Source organism: Sebastes fasciatus, chromosome 11 (assembly GCF_043250625.1).
Source record: "Sebastes fasciatus isolate fSebFas1 chromosome 11, fSebFas1.pri, whole genome shotgun sequence".
NCBI lineage: Eukaryota > Metazoa > Chordata > Actinopteri > Perciformes > Sebastidae > Sebastes > Sebastes fasciatus.
This window is the reverse complement of record NC_133805.1, coordinates 12,916,219-12,940,903: the sequence shown is the minus strand read 5'-3', so window position 1 is coordinate 12,940,903 and position 24,685 is coordinate 12,916,219. Positions and strand designations below refer to the sequence as shown.

At 42.4% G+C, this 24,685-nt stretch overlaps 1 protein-coding gene across 2 annotated transcripts; it reads right to left on the bottom strand.

Moving 5' to 3' along the window:
• Nucleotides 1-6,456: 6,456 nt before the first annotated feature.
• ccdc18 (coiled-coil domain containing 18) lies at nucleotides 6,457-24,194 on the bottom strand. 2 transcript variants are annotated; one of them, XM_074650779.1, is made up of 24 exons: nucleotides 23,239-24,194; nucleotides 22,864-22,970; nucleotides 22,451-22,579; nucleotides 22,085-22,181; nucleotides 21,860-21,981; nucleotides 21,451-21,730; nucleotides 21,139-21,226; nucleotides 20,140-20,357; nucleotides 19,729-19,839; nucleotides 18,309-18,431; nucleotides 18,049-18,201; nucleotides 17,854-17,931; nucleotides 17,602-17,718; nucleotides 17,307-17,474; nucleotides 14,938-15,080; nucleotides 13,908-14,071; nucleotides 13,108-13,321; nucleotides 11,985-12,084; nucleotides 11,712-11,849; nucleotides 10,175-10,297; nucleotides 9,890-10,027; nucleotides 8,858-9,280; nucleotides 8,023-8,778; nucleotides 6,457-6,770 (listed from the first exon to the last, which is right to left on the bottom strand). In XM_074650779.1, the coding sequence occupies exons 1-24, from the start codon at nucleotides 23,371-23,373 to the stop codon at nucleotides 6,750-6,752; spliced, it is 4,146 nt and encodes a 1,381-aa protein (XP_074506880.1). In that variant the 5' UTR covers nucleotides 23,374-24,194; the 3' UTR covers nucleotides 6,457-6,749. The 2 variants fall into 2 exon arrangements, with proteins under 2 accessions (XP_074506880.1, XP_074506881.1); XM_074650780.1 differs by having other exon boundaries at nucleotides 18,067-18,201; nucleotides 23,239-24,193.
• Nucleotides 24,195-24,685: the final 491 nt, after the last annotated feature.

The window sequence follows — 24,685 nt, the reverse complement described above, 5'->3', positions numbered from 1 at the left end:
CGAGCACCGTCTCATTACATGCAGACCAAACACATATTTACCACAGCTCAGCCCTTTGACACCACTCTGCACAGTAAACCTGCTCTGAAGCAAATCCCTGTTCAACCCTGAAGGCAATGCTCACACACCGGTCACACCCAGTCCTCTACCTACTGTCTCTCCCTAGAGACGGCGTGTTTATTTGGACAGCCTCGGAGGTGATGAGAAACATGGCTGTTTATACATCAATGTTAAGCAACACATCCTGCAGAAACAAAACCGTACACAGGCAGGAGCTTGGACGTAAAGCCACATAATTAAATGTCCCTACACAGAAAATCTGATTCAACTGTCAGTGAATTTTCCAACTAAACAAGGACAGTTTTGCTCACAGAGGATTCAGATTATTCAGATCAAACCTGCATAATGGTACAATACAGCACAGGGCAACCAAACATGCTGCGGCTGCTGATGCTGATCAGAGCGGTTGTACATTTCGCAGTTTTAAAGGGAAGTCGGTTGGGATGATAAAGTGTTCTCATAGGTCATTTCATCATGACAGATTTGCGAAACAACTCTATAAAAAAGTGTGTCCATAATGCAAGCAGAAACAGGTCCCACTGCCTGTAGGTCATAGATGACTCCAACAGCTGGTCATCAGGCGATCACTCATCACAACCAAAAGCATGTGACATTTCCTCATTTGTCTGATGTCTACGTTGATGTGTTTGCGTGTCATAACCAAAATATTCAACTGAAGGAGCTGAATGGATCAGTAAAAAGAGGAAACATCTGTCTTCATGGTTTCCATTCCCGTGGGATCGATAGATTCTCAAAGCTCATTGTTGAGTCTTCAAACGCAGAATTATTTTAGACCGGTTCACTTCCTCCATCCATATCTGCATGTAAATAAGTGTATTTCTTATAAAGCAGACCTTGAAACACCGCAGAAGTATAGAAGCGACACCATCCCTCTGAACTCATTTGTTTATCTGTGCACACGCAGTGCCAGACTAGGGGTCGGGTGAGTCTTATCATCAAACAGGATGTGACATGTAGGCCGAGTGGCTGACTGCCGGAGCCCCATTGTGCCACACACTGACAGCTGACTGATGCACATCCTCAGTGACAATGCAACCAACCCAAAATGGATTAGACTCTTATAGTCAGAGGCTTACGTTGTGAGAAAGTGATGCTAGAAGCAGAAACGTTCACTCACTTTTCCAGTGAATTATCAGGATGCCAAGTAAAAACTTAAATGACCAAACAATATGGTGGATTTAAGTTTTTCTGCTGTACAGCCCAAATGTGTTTGTGTGCGTGTAACAAACTTAAAGGATGAGTTCAACATCTTGGGAAATGCACTTAGTGACTTTCGTCCCGACAGTTAGATGAAAAGATCGATAGCATTAAGACTGGACACAGGGGGAAACACGTGATGAAAAGACTCCAGGAAGTTACTGCACTCAGCAATGAAATGAGAGCTATACTGGTAGAGGGATTTTGTTACTTTCAGACAGAGCCAGGCTACCTAAATCTCTGTTTCTAATCTTTATGCTAAGTTACGCTAACTGGCTGCTGGCCGTAGCTTCATATTCAGGATACCACACACAAATATGAGAGCCAGAATATGAAGTTATTTCGAAAAATGTCCAACAATTTCTTTAAATGAATATAAGAACATCTATCACCTTTGGCTTGTTGAAGTTGGAGCAGCAAAAAGACTGACATATTTCAGCTTTCAAGCATTGAGTTGTTTAGGTTACTTATTCTTACATTTCTTGATTTAAAATTGCCAGTGTTGCCAATACACCAATACCGTTACCTGATCGGATATCAGGCCGATACTGACTCAAATAGCTGGATTGGGTATCGGTGACAAAGGGGCCGACCTATTCAGTTCAATTCTATGTTCATATACATTATATACTGTAATTTCAATTCCTGTTTAAGTTTTGACCAATTCGTTGCTGCATTAAAAAGCTGAATTGTAATTCCTGTTGGTGAACGATTTATTATTTTAATAATAAACAACAATTCAGTAAATTTATATCAATGTATTTATTTGTTACATTTTGTTTTACAATGTTAGGAAAGCAATGTTTAAGTTAAGCCTGATGTTGTCTTACACATAATATAATGATCCCAGTCACGTCCACACAGTGAGGCATACAGTTTATTAATTAAACACTGGTATCGGATCGGTACTCTGTATCGGGACTGAAGATGTTGGTTCGGTGCATCTCTGGTTGCCAATTTTACACCATTTCATTTAGACAAAGTTCCTGAACGAGTGCTTGTTTTTAGTCTACACTTAACACTGTGTTAAATTAATGAAAAACAAGAGGGTTTTTAGGAAAAACATGTTTATATTTCTCTGCTATCAGCCCTGACACTTACTGTACTTAGCTCTTTCTGTGAGACAGAAATGTGGCTCCAGCAGGTTTGTCCACCTTTGCTGTTATCTTGTCACTTGTTCCAGAAGGTGTCCACAGTAACGACATGATGACTGGTTTGAACACATGACGCTGAGCAGGACCTGTGGGGGGGAGTTACTAACCCCTGATTAGTCAAACCAAACCTGCAACCCGGCACAGATGCAAACGTCTCTAACTAACCTTGGGTTGTCATAAAAACGGTATCTAGGATACCTACTCCCACCCGTTGTGTATAAAGGTTCAGCTTAATGAGGGAAAGGTCAAAACCAGTGAGCTGCACCTTGGTGATTGTGGGGGCTGAGGGCGGAGATAGCAATGACCTTTCATCAATGTCAACCACTAATGGTTGTTTTCCATCGTGCTTGACCCCCCTCCTGGTGAAACACTGAGCTTCTACTCCACCAAGTCCATGAAAACTCCACTGAAAGAGAGTTGGACCGGTTTGTGCTACTGTAGATTTTGTGGTGCTATCGTGGAGCATTATGAAATCATCTTACTGTACTGTACGGTAAAAGACAAGCTCAGACTTTAAGATTTTTCCAGGAATGCATGTCAATATTATCATTACTCCTCCTGGTGAGCAGTCAGATAAGGACTGCCCACACACCAACATCTCCTTGGTCACTTGTGCGTAAAAGCATTTGAATGCTAAGAAGGAAGCTGTCAGGGGCATGGACGCAGATAACCTGTATTGTCCACCAGCCTGACCCGCAGGATAAAGACTTCTGAGACAGTTAAATATTAATTTCAAACCAAAAGAGATCACATTTGGATCACAATGAGTTTAGTTGGTGAGCAACCGAGGCACAGAATAAACAGGGACTGCCTGAACCTCATGTGATTCTGCTGTGTTGCATTAACTCAGCAAAGCAGCACAACCCAGAGAGCCAACATCCTGATGTTACCATGAGCAAACAAGGATGTCGTTGCTTTAATCGTATCATTATTACTTTATAGTACAGTACATCACCCATGTGTTACACTCGATAAACACTGCCAGCTGTGGTTAACTTGCGTGCCAGACAACCCATTATCCCCCCTCACAGCTCTGGTGTGTGCGCACCACTGTGGTTTAACGCCTACCTGAAGTAACCCTGGCACACACGCCGGGTTTTAGTTTCTAGTATTACAACTGTTCTGTTATGAGTGCTCTGTGTTTTGCAAACCATGCAATCAACTTTTAAACCTGAATGAAACTTCTTCTAAATCAACTGACAGAATCAGGTGTCTTTAGTGATGGAAGATGTATTCAGATCCTCATCAGCTGCTTTTCACACAACTTTGAGAACTGATCAAAAAGGTGTTGCAGACGTGCTGTGGAGACTTTATGTACGTAGGAAGTCCCACATAGAGGAACTGGAGCCGAGCTACTTAGCACGCAATATAACACTGGGTGAAACCACATCCTCTAAAGCAAAAAAAGTTAACATAAAAAAAAGAGAGCAGGAAGCCAGAGACGGTCCTAAACACTTACAGGACAGATTGGTTCGACAGAAATAATCATTGTCTTTGTCTCCAGTGGCAACACACACACACACACACACACACACACACACACACACACACACACACACACACACACACACACACACACACACACACACACACACACACACACACACACACACACACACACACACACACACACACACACACAACCTTCAATAGCACACAAACAATAAACCACCAATAGCTATCGAGGCCTGTGGTGAGGAAATGTAAATATGAACAGCCCCCCTCGTATGTAGACAGGAAATCACTCACCCTGTCATTTACAGCGTTCAAGCTGCCTGCTGACTGCCTGCCTGCCAAACCAAACACTTTATATGACCTGCAGCAGGTGATTAAAGCTCGGGGCTGGTGACTGGTATTAGTAACCATTAGTTTTATTATTTTTGCTATTGTCATGTGAGATCTAAGTAATGTTGTAAGCTCTAATCTTGAGAGAGCATATAAGACAAGGGGTCCCTGTGCACAGACACATAAAAGCCCCCCCACATACTGAGCAGGAAGGTTGGAGAGGAAAAAGTCCACCTACCAGCACCTCTAGCACACTAATTAAAGAAGCTTTGATGCTTTTGTGCTTTTTCCCCTTTTCTTTTAGTGTGTTATATAGTTTTTTGTGCATGTAAAAAGTCTGCAAAGTTACAAAGTCCAAAGTCCACACCAACAGGAGTTACTCTACCCCACAGAAACGCTGCTCCTGAACTGCCTTAAACGCCTCGCTTGAAGTCCCGCCTTTTCTTCCGTAACGTAGTGATGTCACCAAGTAACACATTTGCATAATGCCTGCCTAGCAGCTAGTTTGGCACGCCCTCAAACAAAGCAAGTTAGAGTGGAGCTGGAGCGGAGTCCGAAGAGTTTGGTTTGGTTTACCAATCCAAACAGAGTGGGTGGGTCAGCTGACCAATCAGAGCAGGGAGTGTGGGGGTGGGGGGTTGCAGGAGCTCAAACAGAGCGTTTCAGACAGAGGGTGAAAAGAGGTGCTGCAGCACAGCCGGCATGAGAAAAATAAAGCGTTTTTTTTAACATTAAAGCATGTAAACATGTTCTAGTAGAAACCCAAAATACTAGTATGCACCTGAAAATAAGCATAATAAGTCCTCTTTAACACATTATATCTCATTTAAAGATAGGGTCGACGATGTTGGAGAGCTAGCATAATTTGAAAGTCGTATCGCCTCAGGAGCTCCGTCTAAACCCAACCCCTCCCCTCGGGGCTCCTTGCAAGGCAACGCCCCCCCCCTACACACATGCACGAGCACCGCCGCATCGGAACTACTTCCCAGACACAGAGCGGAGAGAGGACCTCATCTCAACAACTCTACCTCATGACATGTAACCGCGGCAGTGCTACTGCAGGGCTGAGTTTTCTCCTCCATTCTCCAGTAAACTTGCGGCGGCAACGCACTTTGACTTCAGGCTGGTGCACGCCAAGGGTAGAGTACGAGCAGGGAGGCATCTGATTGGTTCTTTCCAAGCGGACCACGAGGCAGTGATTGGTAGACGTTTTTACAGGATTACAGCAGCTACAGATGACGGCTTTTTTACGGTCCTTTTCCAGAGTTCATAAGTAATGGATCGCTGTCGGGGTGTAAAGACCATTTCAACCAATATAACAAATAGAGTCTACTGGAGAACATCGTCAACCCTGCCTTTAATTAATCTGTACAAAAACACAAGTGGAAAAACATCAAAGTATGGTTATGTATGGGACTATTTCTTGGCTGGGCACAGTGACTTCCTGGAGTCTTTTTGTCACAGTGAGGTTGTCAGGCAACAAGCCGACCGCTTTTGTTACCGTTTGACAGAGCTAGCCGTTTCCCAGCTTCCTGTTTTCATGCTGAGTTAAGATAACGAGTTAATCTCCTGGCTGTGGCTTTTATTAAACCGATATTATTGAACTGATTGATGAGAAGATCGATACAAGTCTCACGTCTCGGCAAGAAAGCAAATACACAAAAGCGTAATATCCCAAAATGTGAAACTATTCCTTTAAAAGGACCCAGATCAGGATCAGGGGCAACAAACATGATAAAATCATCCCTGCTTTTGACTTCCAAAGAGAAATGTTAATAACCCCTGACCCGTTGGGCCCCTGGGTAATCCATCGGTGTGAAAGACAATAATACTTGTGCTGATACACATGGTTGTTCAGAATCAGAATTAGTGTTACACATAGTCTGCAGCTTTTTAAACAAAACAGCTTTACTTCCTGAAATCTATAAAGCTTTAACTGGTACAAATAGTCATACCAGGACTTAATCTGCTGAGCAAAAAGAGTCTAAAGGAGTCATCCTAAAACCCTCCCGAGCTCAAACATGTCTCATGTTCTTGTTATGTAAACCGCATGAGAGTGCCAAATCCAATTTTACCAGCTTGAGTCTGTATTAGATTGAGCCAAACATTCTTCTCCTGGACAGGAAGCTGCCAGTTGTTCTGGTAACACGACCCCACAGCCACCAGCAGCATGGGAACATCCAAACAGATGTTTACATTTCTCTGATGGATAACTAAAGAATCAGTGGTAGACAAATACTTCCATAAAAACATATTTTATTCACTTAGCTTATTTAAAATAGTGTAAAAAATATATAAATATCAGTTAGGAAACATGAAATGTTACATTTATACCGTATGAAACAACATCACAGTAGATCATTTACAGACTGGAAAGTAGTGGTCATCTAAACTCAACACTTATCTTTTCCGACAGACAATATTACAGCTTGATTTCAATAACACACACTAGCAGGACGGATTAAACGAGAGATGGATGACACCAATGTAAACAGCTCCTCTCGTGTCTGGCGTCTCCCTGGCAACACAGCTTCACGTCTCCTTGACCTCACTCTAAAAAAAAGGAAAAGAAAACATGCATCAGTGACAGAATAACACTGCAATCTCTGGATGCTATAAATATATAACGGTCCATACTGATTTCTACATTAACGAACATGAAATCGGTTTTCTCAATCAGCTTCTCACTGTGAGTGATGGGGTCCAACATGAACACAACATCTTCAAGTTAGAAGTTAGTTTGACACCGATTTGAAGTGGGTGGAGCAAAGTGAGGTGACAGCTGTGGGCTTTTTTTTCTTATGTTACCAGACTACTGTAAATCAAATGTGAACAAACCAAACCAGCACAGTCCAGATGAAGGAGATTAGCGGAGTTTTTCAGCGTTAAACTCTTAATAAATAATAAGTATTTTTTCTGTTACTTATTTAACGAATATTTAAAGGTGCTCTATATAATATCCAGAACATTCATTTAGCAGCAAACAACTATTTGCTATGTAAAGATATAAAGGAGTAACGTCTACCTGAGCAGATTTTGCTCCCTCTGTGTGTCTTTTAATCCGAGCTTCTCTGTGCTTTGTTGACATACCCAGGCTGGCCGTGCATGCATGTTCGTGCATGTGAGCGTGCCCCACTGGCTAGCTCACAGCCGCCGCTCTGCACTGCTCTCATACGGCGGTTACAGCTGATAAATGGTGTAATTTTGAGAGCCGTGTGGAGGCAATAGAAATGCTCCCAATCTCACATTTAGCACTTTTAATGTTCTGAGAGAATACTGAAACCGAGCGTTTAAGGGCTTTAAATTCAAATGATACAACGGCATCTAGTGAATCATCTCTCCCCTAAACACATACAGCGAAGGATGTACAGAGCCAATCCTGAGGATCGGTATCGTTACTCTGTGTTCTGTCCTCATCAGCCTGCTAGTGTTGCAGCACTGCTCTCCTGTACCACAGCCGGGCTTCTACACTGCATGTGTGAGTCAAAATTGTAAAATGCATGAAGTCAATTATTCTCTCAATTAATCATTTAGATAAATACCCATTATATTTTTTCTCAGAGCCCAAAGTGTTGTCTTTAAATTACTTATAAATTACCCTTAGATATTCAATTTACAATGATATAAAAGGAGAGAAATGCAGCAACTCCTCACATTGGAGGAGCTGGAACCAAAGGATGTTTGACCTGTTTGCTTAAAATTATCAAAACAATTATCAAAACAGTTGCAAATTAAGTTCCTGTCGATCGACTAATTGATTAAGTGACTAGTTATTGTAGATATCAGACAGGGCTGGGGTTGTTACCTGGAGTGTGAGGCTGCGTCCAGTCTGTGACAACCCTGTGGAGCTCCATAAAGACGGGTCCTCCTGCATGGCCAGCGTCTGATTAACAAACCTCAGCATCCCTGTGAGTGAACTCATATCCCCCTTCTCCTCCTCACCCACCAGAGTGCACACAGACTCCCTCCTCGACTCACTCGTCTGCTTTCCGTCTCCCTCCTGCATGGAGGTAGCTTCAGTGTTGGGGTCATCTCGCTTGTCTGCCATGTACGTGAGGGGGTTGAAGGAGAGGTCAGAGGTTGCCGTGGCGTCCACGGCGCTGAGGCCCTGCCAGCTGTGGTCCACTGTGTCCGGGAAAGAGGATATGGAGGAGGAGGAGGAGGAGTCCCACGGATGCTTGCTCAAAGCCTCCTTCAGCGTGGCCTTCAGGCTCGGAGGGAGATCCAGAGAGAAGTCGATGCCGCTATAGTCGCATGTTTGGTGGCTCTCAGATTGGTTTTGTTGGGCTGAGGTGGGCTGAAGGTACGTGTGAGCGGGGGGTGATGAGCAACGTCGTGTGTGTGTTGGGGAGCGGAGGTCAGTCGAGTGAGTAGAATAGGGGAGAGTTGTTCGACGCTTTTGGGGGGAGGAAGGAGGGGAGTGAGCAGAGGAGGAGCTCTCTGGGGAGTGTGTGAATGTGTGCAGAGCCGGGGGGGAGAGCGCGAGATTGTGCAGATGCTGGCGGCCAGCAGCTCGCTCCAGACTGGAGATCCTCGTTTGGAGACGGGTCGCCTCAGACTCCTGCAGGAAGACACAATTTTTATATGAAATTGAAAAGAAACAGATACACTTCCATAATGCAACCTCTAAAGAGCTCTACCTTGATGAGCAGGGACTCGTTGTAGGTCTCCATGGACTTCTTAGAGTCCTGCAGCTGAGTCTGGAGCTGGGCGGCCTGGTTTCTGGCTTGGTTTAACTGGGCGCTGAGCTGCTCCAGCTGGGCATGGAGGTGACTATTCTGGGCTCCGGTTTGCTCGCACAGAATCCTGCTTTGCTCCAGCTGGGTTTTGCTCTGAAGGAGCTGGGTCTGAGTCTGGTCTCTCTGCGTTTGGAGGTGACTGGATTTGTCCCGTGCACGATCCAGCTCGGTCTTAGTCTGGTCCAGCTTGGTTTTGGCCTCCTCGAGTTGGTTCTGGCTCTGTTGGAGTTTAGCGGCGAGCTGCTCCTGGGAGGAGAGCATGGTGGAGGAGATCTGCTCGGAGACTTTGAGGAGCTGGCCTCGAGTCTGCTGCAAGGACTCCAGCTGGGGGGGGGGGGGAGGGAGAGGAAGACAGATGAGTTTGTTTTTTACAAGCTGATATGCAGCTTGATCTGATAAGATTATCATCCACCTCCTTTTGGTGTAACCAGCTCATCCCAAAGGTTATCAGCAGGACAAGGAAGTAAAAACATCAAAACTATCAGCAGGTATTTAAGATGTTATCAGTGAGTGAGTGGGAGGGATGAGGTCATAAGAAGGGAAACTGAAGCTGGAGAAAATAAGGAACTCACACGGTGTTGTTAGCATTTGTAAAAGAAAAAAGAGGAAACAAAAACAGACATGAAAAGGGAACGACAGCGATGACCAGAAAGGCCGACCCACAATCAAAACCCACAAGACACTCATCACGTAGATGGAGAACAGAAAGCACATGAGGCAAGAGCCAAGTCTTGAACTGAAACCTGCACTATAGTATCGTAGGTTTCCCTCTCACCAGTCGCTTCATATTTTCTAGTCCAAAAAAAATCTAGTTTAAAGACTTGTCTCAACTGAAACCTGATTTCTTTAGTCGTCTCTATATTTAATAGGCTGATTTGATGCATTAGATGGAGGAAGACGACACCAGTCTTGAAGCTTCAGTAGCTGCTGTACCTCCTTGCTGTGCTGCTCCCTCTCCAGCTCCAGCTCCATCTCTAAAGAGGCGACCATGCTCTGCAGCTCGGCCTCCGACTGCAGCCAGCGGGCCTCCTTCAGAGCCAGCTCCTCCTCCACACGGAACAGCCGGACCTCCTGCAAACACACACATTCACACACAAACAACACTGGTAGTGGTGGCACAGCAGAGGACCGGAGCAGAAATGTCCACCTCAACATGTCATTCCTTCTTTTATTTTACCCCTAACACCAAATAATAAACAATAAGAAGTTGTGCTTTACCTTCTCTTTGGTCTGCAGCTTGGTGGCGTCCAGCTCTCTGGTCAAAGCATCACAGCGACGTTGAGTTTCTTCAAGTTCTTGCAGTGAAGTGTGAAGTTTTTGCTGACAGAGTCGCAACTGCTCCTAACACCACAAACACACATCTAGTTTCAGGTAAGTAATTCATCAATTCACCAGATAACGATCTATATTAGACTCAAGTAGCAAGAAAATTAGATTATTCTGTCACACAAAAGTGTCTTATTTATAGTTTAATGAAGTTACACAACACAAAATAAATACAAAAATGAGGTGTGCAAACATTTACACAGCCTTTGTATGATCAGAGATTAACTGTGTCGCTGACAGTGTTTGATTAAGTTTTCATATTGTCAGATCTCATATCACAGCTGGTGGAAACCAGAGGACGTATCCACTCCTACATTTTTGGACCTTTGAGCCTACATTTTGACTCCCATCAAAGGATGAAGATTTGTTCTGTCAAAGAACACGTCCATATTAGTTTCAAATGTGAAATTTGATGATAGTCTGGCGACCTGTCCAGGGCGTACCCTGCCTTCACCCAATGTCAGCTGGGATCGGCTCCAGCCCCCCCGCGACCCTGAATATGTTACAGATAATGGATGGACCGACATTAAATGTAATTAAAAATAATTTTTTTTAAAGTGAATTAAATTCACTTTCTAATTAATTTAATCCAAATTCTAATCAAATAAAAAATTTAATATAATCAAATAAAAATGTTAAAATTATTAATTTAATTACATTTGAGTTTTAATGTAATCTATTTAATTTATAATCTAATCCGATGGCTTTGGCAATAACGACGTTTTAAGTTTCATTTATTAAATTTTTTTACCTTTATAAAAAAAAATAAAGAAATCATAAGAGACCATCTTGTGATCGGATCACAGCCACGTCGCCAGATCGGACCAGGGGCGTAAATTGGTTCCCTACTTCCTACCCCCCTTCTTCCTGCACCCTTGATTGTACCACGCCCATCTTCGGACTCGGCCCTCATTTTGATCTCAACTTCAAATCTGTAAAGTTTCGTCACTGCATCTTGCACGGTTGCGACGCTTTCGCAGTGACAAAATCTATCCGCAGACAGACACAGTACTCAAAACCTCCTTTAGGAGTAGGTGTCTCCAGGACCACATTTTGTCATGATGACACACACAGACTCACAAGGTGAAAACAATACCAGCATCGCTGTTGCGGCTGGTAATTATCAGCCATTTTGCTGAACAAAACACTTCCCAATACGAAGGGTGTAAACGTTTATGATAGAACTTTATCCTGTTGATTATTATCAGTACAGATAACACTTATACTCATTGCTGCTGATATCTATCAATCCCTTCTCACTTCCTATTCTAATCTCAAGTTATCACACATGCAGTTGTGTTTTTGCTCTAAACTTTCAGTGAGACGAACTGAAAAGAAAAAAAATGTATCTTCAAATGTCTTATTAATGCCGAGTTCAGAAAACATTTCCTCACACATTTTTCCCTCTTATTCTGCGTGTGCTCCTGACCTTCATGTTTCTGCCTGTGAGCTCCCTCTGTGCGTCTTTCAGCTCTCTCTCTCGGGCCTCCAGGCTCTGCTGCAGAGACTCCGCCTTCAGCTCCATCTCCTGCTTGTGCTCTCTGATGGCCACATCCAGCTGACACAGCTGACGACGAAGACGACGACGACGGGGAAAGAAAAACCAAAGCACAAAAATGAGGAGAGAGATGGCAGCAAAACATATCCTGAAAATTAAATTAAAAATACTGAAAGAATTTGTTTGTTTGTGTGCGTGTTGTACCAGCTGTGCTCTCTGTTGGAGCTCCCCCTGTCTCTCCTTTAGGGCATTGTCCATGTCTAAGACCTCGTGAGTTCTCTCCTCCAACTCCCTCTGGGTCTCACTGTGAAGACACGCACACACACTTTAACTGAATAGTTTATCAGATACCAAACTAATTAACATTTGAAATACAAACGCAACAACTGCGCAACAGGGAGTATCCTGTGAATGGCAGATATAACTGTGTGTGATTCTTTCAGGGCCACATACAGGGAACATGATTTGAGGACTTTCTATTGTTTATTGTTTTTAGGTTGACCTTTGGTTTGAGAACTTACAATGTGACTAAGGATTGACATGAACCCTTTTCAGTGGCTTTTTGTGTGTAAAAGGTTCCGTAACCTAGATCATGACAACTGTTATGTTCTTCTTTAAAGGGCGTTTTCTGTTCTGTATCAAGCATCTGCATGTTCCTGCTAATGCTGAGCTCATTGTGCTCTGAAAGACAATAACGCCAAAGACAATCTAACAGGAACGAACGGAGTGACTAATGGTTAATGAACTGAAACATGTATCATCCTGTTTTTTGTTTTTTTTCTTGACTGTACGTCCAGTTGAGTGCTTGATGTACAATCGCTGCACACAGTGTGTGATTCACAACGCATGTGATTCAAAACGTACACAGTCTTTTTTTATCTGCGTCAGTGTTTTAAATAGAAAACTTTTACATCACAAACCAGAGCATGATGTGTAAACTCATCACAGCAAATTACATGACACATTACACAAGTTCCATCTTGGATAATAAGGAAAATAAATACAAAATGTACATTATTAAACAGCAAAAGGAGTTCTTCAGTAAACACAATGTCATTACTTCATCTGAGAACAAAGATAAATATCCACAAGATATACAATCAAAGTGTGAGGCTTTAAGTGGGACAATAACAGCCTCCATGACTGTGTGTGTCTGTTGGTGAGTTTGTGATACACATGTACTGTGTGGATATTGTTTCAAACACAGGTGAGCCCGATCCAGCGGAGGATCTTATGTGAGCAACAGCACACGGACGTCTCCTCCGTCTGAGGCTCATCCCTCGTCCCTGTGTGCAGAAGGATATTTCACATGAGGGCGTGACCTCACCTAAGTTGGACAGTCAGTTTTTCCACCGAGGCTCGCCGCTCATCTGCGATGGTTTGGGTTATTTGTAGAACGTCTCGGAGTTCCCGTAGTTGCTCCAGAGTCTCGGCCAACTCTCCCCGCACCGCCTGAAGCTGTTCCTCCAGGATCTGGGCCCGATGGACACAGTTGAGTCGGTCGGCCTCGCAGCAATGGAGCTTCTCCTCCAGATCCATCACTGGGAGGGGCACGATGGAAAAGAAAGAAAAGTTAAAGGGGACATATCATGCTTATTTTCAGGTTCATACTTGTATTTTAGGTTTATACTAGAACATGTTTACATACTTTAATGTTCAAAAAACACATTATTTTTCTCATACCGTCTGTCTGAATATACCTGTATTCACCTTCTGTCTGAAATGCTCCGTTTTAGCGCCTGTCTCTTTAAACCCCCCCCTCCAGAAAAAGCCCAGTCTGCTCTGATTGGCTTGTGAGAAAAATCTGGTGCCCCTTTGCACCTGAATTACTTGTTGAATCACATGTTTTCTGATCTAGACAGCCCACAAAAAACTGACTGGGTTGTCTTATTTCACAGTTTGTGGATTGGTAGGCACTCCAGATACCCAAATGTATATATGTGCACAAGCACTGAAAAAGTGAGTCTTTTTTATGTCCCCTTTAAGAGAAAGAGAGCCTATTCAGGAGCACATAGAGAGGGGAGAATGTGTGGTTCCGGATTCAATTGTCTTTTCTCTGCAAAATATAAATAAGTAAAATAACAGTTTCAGTGCTGTGTAGGACATTTCAGTCCCTGTGTAACATACCCATGTCAGTCTTGCTGTCGAGCTGGCTCTTCAGGTGTTGCAGGCCTTCGTCCATGCGGCTGATCTGAGAAGTCTTGGCGGTGACGTCCCTCCTCAGACGCTGCAGCTCCGAATCTTTAGACACCAGCTCCCCTCGACACTTTGTCATCTCTGATGACAGATGGCTGCAGAAAGCACGAAGAGGAAAAACACATTAAACAACAATCAGTACATGTGTGCAGTGATTTAAAGTCTTGAATGAACCAAACAAATATGTTTTCAGAAAATGTGCTGCAATAAAGGGAAGACATGATGCTGAAAAAAAAAATATTCCACATAAAGCATTAAGCAGTATTCACATTGTCCATTTCCTCACCTCAATGTGAGCATGCCTCCCATCGTAGACTTAGAGAGAAGGAAATCCCTCCACAACTGTTAGAGTAACTTAACTAAGCCGAGCAGACGTGCCTTTTTGATGGCACGTTTCAACAACCAACATGGTTTTGCTTAAAATGTCACAAAGATTAAACCAACCAGCCGCCCTGCAGAATGAAATTACTCCAAATACACCAGGCCTCTATCTACCAGTCTCCGACAAGTAAGATCCCCATTTATATACACATATGTATGGGCCGTAGGGGCGGGTAGGGGAGGGGAGGGAAGGGCTGCAAATAGGATGCGGTGTAATCATAAGACTGTCTCACAGACTGATGAGGCGTTTGTTTGCCCTTGCTGCAGTTCAAGGAGAACGGCAAAAAATGTTCTATCAGAAAAAAGTCACCAACAAAAGCCCCATACAAACTGCACTAAATAGTTGCAACTGTGAAAAATTGAAGTTATTAATACGAGTGTGGGGAAAATATTGAATTAAAATCAACTGAAGTGTGAACCAATGTGATCTCAACATAATTATAGTTATAATAAGTCGATAATTATGGTCCCGATACGGTAAAATTGAGTCCGATTTAAAAGATTCTGCATCTTAACTGCAGCTTCCTTTGTTCCTGAGAGTCTACTGCGAGTGTCTCTGTGTGTGTACAGGTGTTCCTACCTGACAGACTCAGACAGTTGTGTGTTCTTCTGCTTCATCTCCTGCAGGTCTTTGTCTTTCTCCTGAGCATGCTGCTCTCTGCTCCTTACCTCACCCTGCAGAGAGGCCCAGGCTCGTTCCAGCTGCTGCTCCAGACTGGAAACCTGCAGACAGACACGCGACATGAGCATCTTTATTTTCCTCATAAATGGAAAACAAACAGGACATTCTTTTTATGCATATTTGTCTGTTCTACGGTACAAAACTGGAGAGATCACGAGGACTGAAATTATGGAAGACGACAAAGAAACCCTGGACCGGAAATTCAACATTGCCTAGTAGCGTAGACCTGACCTGGAAAATACACAGTCTATCCCTACAGGCAATCTGATCTCTTGTCTGCTGCCCAGATCAAAGTGGCTCCACGTTAATGTGCTCTCTGAATGGAGACCGTTGTGCTCCGTTTGTTGTGAAGGACAGAAAGTACAACCGGCTGCTAAAATGTGCTCAACTATAAAAAAAAAAATGATACGCTCAAACAGACATTTCCCTTAAGCACAGATTTACCACAAGTTTGTGATATGTGTGGGGTGTATCAGTAACTTTGCAGAGTACTGCTTCACTTGTGTTTATCTTAATCTTTTTTCTCCGGTTTTACTTTGATACACACAAAAAGTGAGACTAATCTCGGGAGAATAAAATGTGGAAGTCGTTTATACCGAGGCTGGAAGGCAACGTTAAGAATGAGTAAACTCCATCACTGAGAAGATGGATTGTGACCTCGACAAAGACATGAAAATCCTCCTGATACTAAACACTTATTATCCTAAATCAGCGCAACAGCAAAGGTATGCCTGACTGTGAGTGAGGTGAAAGAGAACAATAGAACGGCACTCTGTGTGATTTAATGTACAAATAAATTAGATTTGCAGGTTTTTGTGTATTAATCATGTTGTCAGAATCCACTCTAACAATTTTCTTTTTGTTTAAGTTTCTATTGCCACATAAAACCTAGTAACCCTGACTTTCACTATTATAAGACCATTCAATACCAATAGAAGACCACTGACAGAGCTTCCCCTGAAGCTAACAAAGTGAAAATCGATTGTGCGAACATTGTGACTGAGCCAGAAACCTTGGCAAGATACAGACTCAAAGAGACCAACTGCTGCCGAGAGAGGACACACTATGTTCACTGCTGAACGTCCTTCTACACTCAAAATATTATAATAATAGTACTAAATGGTACAAAAACATATTTTCCAAGATTACATAATGAATCTAACCACATACTTAGATTATGTAACATGTAACACAGTGTGACCAATAAAGATAGAGAGAACTATTGATGCCATGAACAGAGAGGACGCACCAGCTCTCCAAATCAAGCAGAAATTACCCCCAGGGGCGTCAGACCCTCAGAACACCCAAAGGCTTCAAGTTCACCATGAAGCAATTCATCTGTAGTGATTGATTAACTGAAAATGTGTTTGGTTAATACTGTATGCAACACTGAAACACAATATAAAGAGAAATTAAAGGGGCCTTAAACTTCAGTAGGCAGAATGTTTTTGGCATCATTGGACAAAAATTCCATAATAACCTTACAGCATATTGGAATTCAAATGTTCTGAGAGAAAACTAGACTTCTGCTCCTCCTCATGACTCTGTTTTCAGGCTTTAAAAAATCTAGAACGTGACGGGAGACTTTGGCCAATCACAGGTCATTTCAGAGAGAGAGCGTTCCTATTGGCTGTGCTCTGGCTGGTGGGCGGTGCTTGGTATTTCCTCAACTGATCTCAACATGGCTCCCGGGTCATAAACTTTCTCATTTTACAGCCAAACAGTACACTACAAGATGTTTCTGAAGCTCACGTGCACTAACATGCATTAAAGCATGCACTGCCGGCCCGGCTATGTCAACAACACACAGAGGGAGAGTGACTTAATTCTCTGCTCAGGTAGACATTACTCCTCTATATCTTTAAATAGCATATAGATGTTTGCAGTGATCAAGAGAAGCCCACAGTTAATTTCTTAAATTATTCCAGCCCTGCTCCAAATATGTCTTCAAAGTAATTACTCAAACACACGACCACATGCATCTTTACCAGCGTCAGCGTCACAAAACTTTACAGGTGTGTAGTTGAGATCAAAATGTACAGTATAATTGAAGCTGCGGTCGTGCATTGCGATTGGCTCAATTTCAGCAAGTGCAGACCAGGTTTTACTGCGCATGTGTTGTACCTCAAAGATATGCCGCGTTGTTGATGCGTGACCCAGCCTCTTTCAATTTGACCTTGCATTATATATACTGTGCATATTTTTTCAGATGTACATTTTCTTGTGAACTTGGTATTTGAGAAAGTTTTTAACCGTCTCCAACGTACCTGTTTCTGCAGCTGGCTCTGACTCTCCTCCAGTTCAGAGATGTGAGCAGTGCTCTCAGTCAGCATGGTCTGCTGCTGCTGGAGAGAAAGCTGCAGCTGCAGGTTCAGCTCATTGGAGCTCTCACAGACCAGGTCGGCACCGTAGAGCTTCTCCTGCAGAGAGGACACCTGGAGGGGGAGGAACAGGGGAGAGGATAAGCCTGAGACGAAGAAGTGGGAGATCAACGATATGAGTGTGTGCAAATTCGCTTGCAAACAGATAATCTCAAAGGTGTCATTGTATGCAACGCTGTACCTTGTCTTCGCTCTTCTGCAGCTCACTCTCATAGTTGTTCTTCACCTCCTCAATCTGCTGCAGGCATAAGTTCAGCTCCTCTCTGCACGTCGACAGATACGACTGGAGTTCATACACCTGATGTACAAACACAAGTCATGGATGATGCATACTAGTGGTTAAAGTGGAATAAAGTAATTCTGCCAGATGTTTTCGTACACTTAAATCTACGTTATTTGAGTTTATCTATAGTAACTTGGTCTTTGAACAAACCTTGGTGGCAGACTGAGCCGCCTGCTCTTTGAAACTCTGCAGCAGCTCCTCCTGGAGTCTCACTTCAACCTGCCTCTGCTGTAATTAAATCAAAACATAAACACACCTGGGTTCAATTACAGGTGTTGTGCCTTTAACTTCAGTCTGAAATGGTTCCTGTGCTTTACCAAGATGCACTAACATGGTCCCACACACTGTAAGAAGTGCCCTGACCTGGGTGAGTTGGTCCACGGAGCTCTGCAGCCGGAGAGCTGCTTCCTGAGCCTCGTCTCGCTGCCTCTGGAGTGAGCTCAGCTCCGGCTCCATCTCCAGCACCCGAGACTGAGCCTCCTCCACAGACAGCTGCAACTGCACAAGAGAGACAAAATACTGTTACTTACTACAGGCAATATCACTAAATATATGGTCCCGGCCAGTGTTTCTAAGTGCAAATTAAGCAAGTGAGCGAGACAAACCATTTCTATTCTGTGCTGTTGCTCCGTGAATTGTGATTTTTTACACATATCCAGAGACTGCTGGTACTCTCTTTGCTTGTTGGTCATCAGTGACTGGTAATGCTGAAGGGTGCTGGTTTTCTCCTGTTATTAGAAAAAGGAAAATATTAAATAAAGAGGATTCTGTAAATGAGTGTAAACGGTGGATTTAGAGAATATATTCAGCATGCACAAATAATATGACCCATGACTCAAGTCAGAAAGGGTTGTGAATCATGACTAAAACTCGTAGCCTTTGGCAGATATCCAGATATATTCAAAGACAAATTGACCAGAAGTTGCCTCTGCATGCCAGGCTGTGGTTTGATGATGTTATCAGGTAAAAAAATACAAAAGATGACAAAAACATGGAAATAAAACAACATTTGAATATGTGGATTAGGGATGTATAGCGATATACCGGTATTGACGATAACATGATATTTAACATATGAAATATTGACATAATTTTAATAATACACATACAGTATGATAATATCTTGTAAATAGTCAAGCGCCTCTTAAAGGAACAGTGTATAATAATTAGGGGGATCTATTGGCAGAAACGTATACTTTCTTACTTAATCACTTGAAAATAAGAATCGTTGCGTTTTCGTTACTTTAGAATGAGACGTTTTTATCTACATAGGGACCGGGTCCTCTTCACGGACCCGGCCGCCATGTTTCTTAAGTAGCCCAGAACGGACAAACCAAACACTGGCTCCCGTCAGCCACCGTAGTTCTCCTACACGCTTGACATACGGAGGAAGTTTCAGTTGGTTGCAATCTGAAACCTCACCACTAAATGCCGCCAGATCCTACACTGTTCCTTTAAATCATTTCTGTTTCTTTCCGTTCTCGCTTTGTCTCCCTCCCACAACGTCCCACACACTAACACACCTGACGTGACAACGCCATGATGCAGTAACTAGCTTGCTTGCTAGCTAGCTACCACCACAGTGTGTGGCGACTACTGCTGCACAAAATCAAGTCGGAGGAGATGACAGACGGGAGCGAGACACTATACCCGACCCGAAAAAGCCAGTGTGGGAGTTTTTCCGGATTCCGTAAAAAAGTCAGGGTGTTGTCAGACACCCTGACTGCAGGATATGCTGATTGTTCCTTTAGTCCGTTTTTGTACAGTTATGGTTACAGACTCTCTCTCCACCACCCTACACTCATATTTTGTGTTTAATTTGCCAAAAGAGAGACAAAACGCACAATAACAAAGTTAAAGACAAATGTGACGGATTGCATTGGGTTTTTTAAAACTTTCTATAGATATCGTGATAATATCATTAGCGTGAATTCTTTTGGCCACGATAATTGTGCAGTGAAACTCTGATATTGTGACAGCCCTAGTGTGTGTGTGTGTGTGTGTGTGTGTGTGTGTGTGTTGTACCAGTAGCTGCTTGTCCAGCTCTGTGTTGGTCAGTGCAGCCTGACTGTAGGCCGACGTTTTCTCCTGTAACTGTTTCTCCAACGAAGCCACGCGTGCACTTTTTCTCTTCAACTGAAGTGAAACAGAGATAAAAAAACAAACAAACAATCTGTAAGAACCAGTAATTAGCTCTCAAGTTTAATAAAATAAAAGAGAATATTCATAAATTATATATCCTCACTTTATAACAAACCCACGACCATGAAACTGTTATATAAATCATCAATGCTCTGAAAAAACATTAAGACAGTTGAGTACAAAGAAGTTGAATGTTATTCTACTTCAAGCAGGAAATCATGTGCAACACTTAAAAAAGTTACAAAGAAAGAAACAATGAAAGTGGATGACGAGGGAGAAGATCAGAAACATTACCTCTTTCTCTGTGTTGGTGGTTTGGCTGACTTTTTCCAGCAGCTCCATGTGGAGGTTCTGGTAGTGGGAGGCTCTCTGGGCCATGGAGCTCTGCAGGGACGAGATCTCCTCCTGGGCTCTGCTCAGACGCTCCTGCAGCCGCTCGACCAGGCCGCTCTGTTTGGTCCGCTCAGTCTCCATCGACTGCAGCACTCGCAGCAGCTGCTGGTAGCCTTCACCTGCAGGGATCGAGCAACGACGGGAAAGAAAGGACAGGAATGCTTCAATGTTTTATATCAGATATTAGAGTAAAGTATATGGTATCTGCCTTCTAATGCCATTTTTCTACTTTGCTGTGTATTTACTTATATTACCATGTTGCATTAAGTTTCTTTTATGATTTTTAGATTGATTAAAATTTTAAGTCTTTTTATTATTATTATTATTATTATTATTATTATTATTATCATTGTTTTTTTTCTTTTTTAAAGTTTCTTATAAGATTTTTAAAGTTTTTTTATATTCGTATTATTGTTTTTTGGGAGAGGGGTTATTAAGGTTATTATTTATGTGTATATGTGATAAACATTAAACTCATTATTTAAGTTAGTTTAAGGAGTAGGACCATATAAGTGGACTTCTGCCTACTCATGTAATATTTATTTATTTAGTTTATTGACAATACGCTGTATATGTTTTTGTTTTCTTATCATTTGTTACAAAATAAAATCTATATATAAATTATTTCTTTCTTTCACGTCAAGTGCAAAAAGGATGCAGAATGAGTCCTTCATTTTAACTAAATATATTCAATTCCAATAATCTAAAACTTCACTCTAAGAAAAAAAAAAAAGATTGGTAGAAAACTAGTGCAATATATAAAAAGGAAATTGCAGGAGAGGTAGAATATTCAGATGTATAAAACGAGGACAAACCTGAATAAAAACAATAAAAGCTTACATCTCTGTTAACAGGCACAGATAACACAGAAGGTAATGAAGAAGAGGTTTGTTGGCATACCTGGCTTTAGCTTCAGTAGGTGTGCTGTTCCTGAATGGTCCACTGGGGTAAACACACAGGGTTTAACGCACAGCATCCCCACATCACCCTGAAATGGAAAAAAACAACAACATATGACAACAGTAAACAAGATCAGTGATAATTATGGAAACTTGTTTAGGCCCCAAAATCAGGATTTGGCAAACAAATAAACTGATGATTTAACAATCCCTTGGGTCAAACGTTGTGGGAGACTTAACAAAATCACGTGACATGAGAACACAAACAACAATGTGATTGTGTGTGTGTGTGTGTGTGTGTATTCTTCTCCACCTCTCGTAGATGCAGCAGGGCCAGCGTGGCCTCCAGGCCGGCCAGCTCCGCCTGGCTCTGCTGAGCCTCTCTGTGGCTCTGGGCCACCTTCTGCTCCTGACTCTGGGTCAGAGTCCGCAGGTTTTCCAGCTCCTTTCGCAGAGAGGCCAGCTCCCTGAACTCCGCGCCCCGCTCCGTAAGCTGCCGCTCAAGATGTGAGGCCTTTCGTCCGGCCTCCTCCAGCTGAGCCTGGAGGCCAGCGGCCGCGGACTTGGCCTGCCTCCCCTCCTCCTTCAGTTGGCTGGGAGATGTAAAACGCGTTAACCAGCAAATCAAAGCTATTTCTTCTGAAAGATTTATTTCTGTTTCTACATACAAATCTGAAAAAAAAACAATATACACCACAAACAATGAAATCAGTTTCACGTACCTGATTGTTTGGCTCTGTTCCACCTTTCCTCTCTCCAACACAGTGCACTTAATTTCCAACTCCTCTTTTTCACTGTCACACTCAATAAGACTCTCTTTTAGTTTGCTCTCACTCTCCATCACCTTAAAAACACAATTAAAAACATTTTTTTTGCATCAATGTGCAGCTAAAAAGACTATATTTAAAGTATTAAATCATTAAATCATTCAAATAATTAAAATTTACCCTCTTAAGTTTAATGGAAATGGTAGCCTTATAATCTTTGAAGGCTTCTTGGAGTTTCTCTGCATTTTGAAGTGCTTGGTTCCTTTGTTGCTCAGACCTGTGAGGGATGAGGTAGAAAATAAGTACTAAAACAATCATAACATCATGTGGGGGTGAAGCAAATGGAATATTTGATTATGTTTTTCAACTCGAGGCCCGAGTCCATCCCATCATCTAGTTCAATAAAAATATGTAAATATGAGACAAAAGACATTGTAGCAGATTAATTTCATATGGCATACATGCTGTTACCCAAAATATTAGAAGAACTGTAATCTGTAATCTACTGAAATTAAATTGTGTGCGGAGTCCAGTTAAATGCATCACCGTTTGCCCAGTGCCGTCGTGTCATCCAGCTCCTCTCTGAGCGCGCTCAGCTCCTCGCTGAGAGTCGCCACCAAAATGTCACCATGAGCTGCTGCTTCCAGGCTACACTCAGCCCTCAGCTCTGCAGACCTGGGAAACACAGAACACACACAAGGAAAGGTTGTTAGGTTATTAATACTAGGTTCATTTAGACAGGAAAAAAGGTAAAAGGCAAATCATCAAAAGCCACAATGAAGCCTGATTCAGTAGCAGTAGTAACAGGAACAGCGTCAAAGGTCTATAGACAATTCTAGTATTAAGAATGACATCACGTAATCTTAACACCAGTGTATATACATATGCATGCAATTGCCACATTACAATTACATAAATAGTGACATGTACAGAAGTCTACTTTGACGTCATGAGGTTACTTTAGCTCTGTGGCTTGAGTCTCCAGCTCTGCTTGAAGCTGACGAATCTCCTCACTCATGACTGCCACACTGTTTTTAACCCCCACCCTGGGGCCTCTGAGGCGGACCTAAGAAAGAAAAACACATACAACATATGTATCCACAACAGTTTCTGTTAATTTATATCACACATCTTTAATATTTCGTATTATTTCATTGTTGTGGCTTGACCAAAACAATCTCTTTTGCCAATGTCTCGACAAAACACTGTAACAAAGAACTCTGACTTCACGCTATACTCATTGCAGCACACAAAGATGAAGCACAACATGCACTGTTTAAAGATTACGGCACCTTTATTCACACAAATCATCTGTGTGGGGATGATCGTCATACCTGCGACTGGGAGTTGACCAATTCATACTGCATAGCATCAAGATCGCTGATGAGCTGCTCATCTCGCATGGTCAGACTGCAGGCGTTCTCCTGACGCACACAGCCCCCCTTCCTCCTTGTAGAAAAAGACTGCATCTCTACTGACCTGGCCTTGAATGAGGCAGACTGAACAGGAAGATGTGGATGAGAGGTGTGAGTTTGTGGCGAGGGGTCTATAGCGGTTTGTTTATTTACCTTTTGGCTATGGCATGCAGATTGCTGTATAGACACATTGCCTCATAAAATGTACATCCTTTAAAAGGGACTGTAATAATATCACTACAGGGACTATTGCTACCCATGTAATTACCCTATGTAAATACACAACAACCTACGGAGGTGGTTTAATTTATCTACACACCAATGTTTTCGATCGAGGGAACAATTACCAGTTTTATACTATTGCACACATACAGTATGTAACATAAGACAATGTAATAGGCGATGTACAGCAGTGATTCTTCGGGGACCCCCAGGGGTCTGTAACACTGTCAAGGGGTCCGTGAAATAATTTGCTATAAATTATAAAATCGTGCAGTATCATTAGAAAGTACATAATTACAGATGGGGACCATTTTCACCAATAAAACAAGCATATTGTGTCCATTACTACCACCTACGTTAACTTTGGGCCAATAGAAATTCTGATATGAGAATGACACACAGTAATACATTGAATCACTTACTGAAAGTCAGCTTTAGGCTGGTAAATTTAAACGTCTGGATGTATTAGGACTATGCCGGTCTTGCTACTGTTCAGATTTTAAGATCAATTACATATTTGAATAAAATGACCCTCTGATTAAAAGTATATAAGTGGTATTAACATAATTCAAATTAAAATGTGTTTCTGTTTATCACTATGAAACAGGTCTGAAGTATTTAGGTTGAAACGTTTCAGAATACAAATATTTTCAATGACATCTAAGAGTACAAATGATAGTAAGTTTAATTGGTGTTACGACTATGAGGGGGTCCTTGGACATTTTTCACCCCTATAAGGCCCCAAAAACTTTGAGAACCATTGATGTATAGCATATCTGCACGGCTGCATTGTTTAACTCACATACTGTTTATACTCCTGGAAAACACAGCCTGACTGGGATGGAGGACCATCAGGTGTCTGCAGGTCTTGTAAGGTCAGGCAGTCAGGACTCTTCTGCTCACACTCACCTCCTCTGTCATCATGTCCTTCTGACTGACTGATCATAGAAAAATCAGTGAAGAAGAAATCAAGAGAGGAGGATTGGGGGGGTCAAATACAGCATCATACTAACTCTCCTGTAAAACTGAAGGCTGTGTAGGTTCACTCTGTAGGAGAAGTGGTGCTGTAGCTATTAACAGCTGGTTCATTGTGTGAGTTCATGTCATGCAGTTAGCTCACCTCAGTTTCTGTCCCACACTTTGC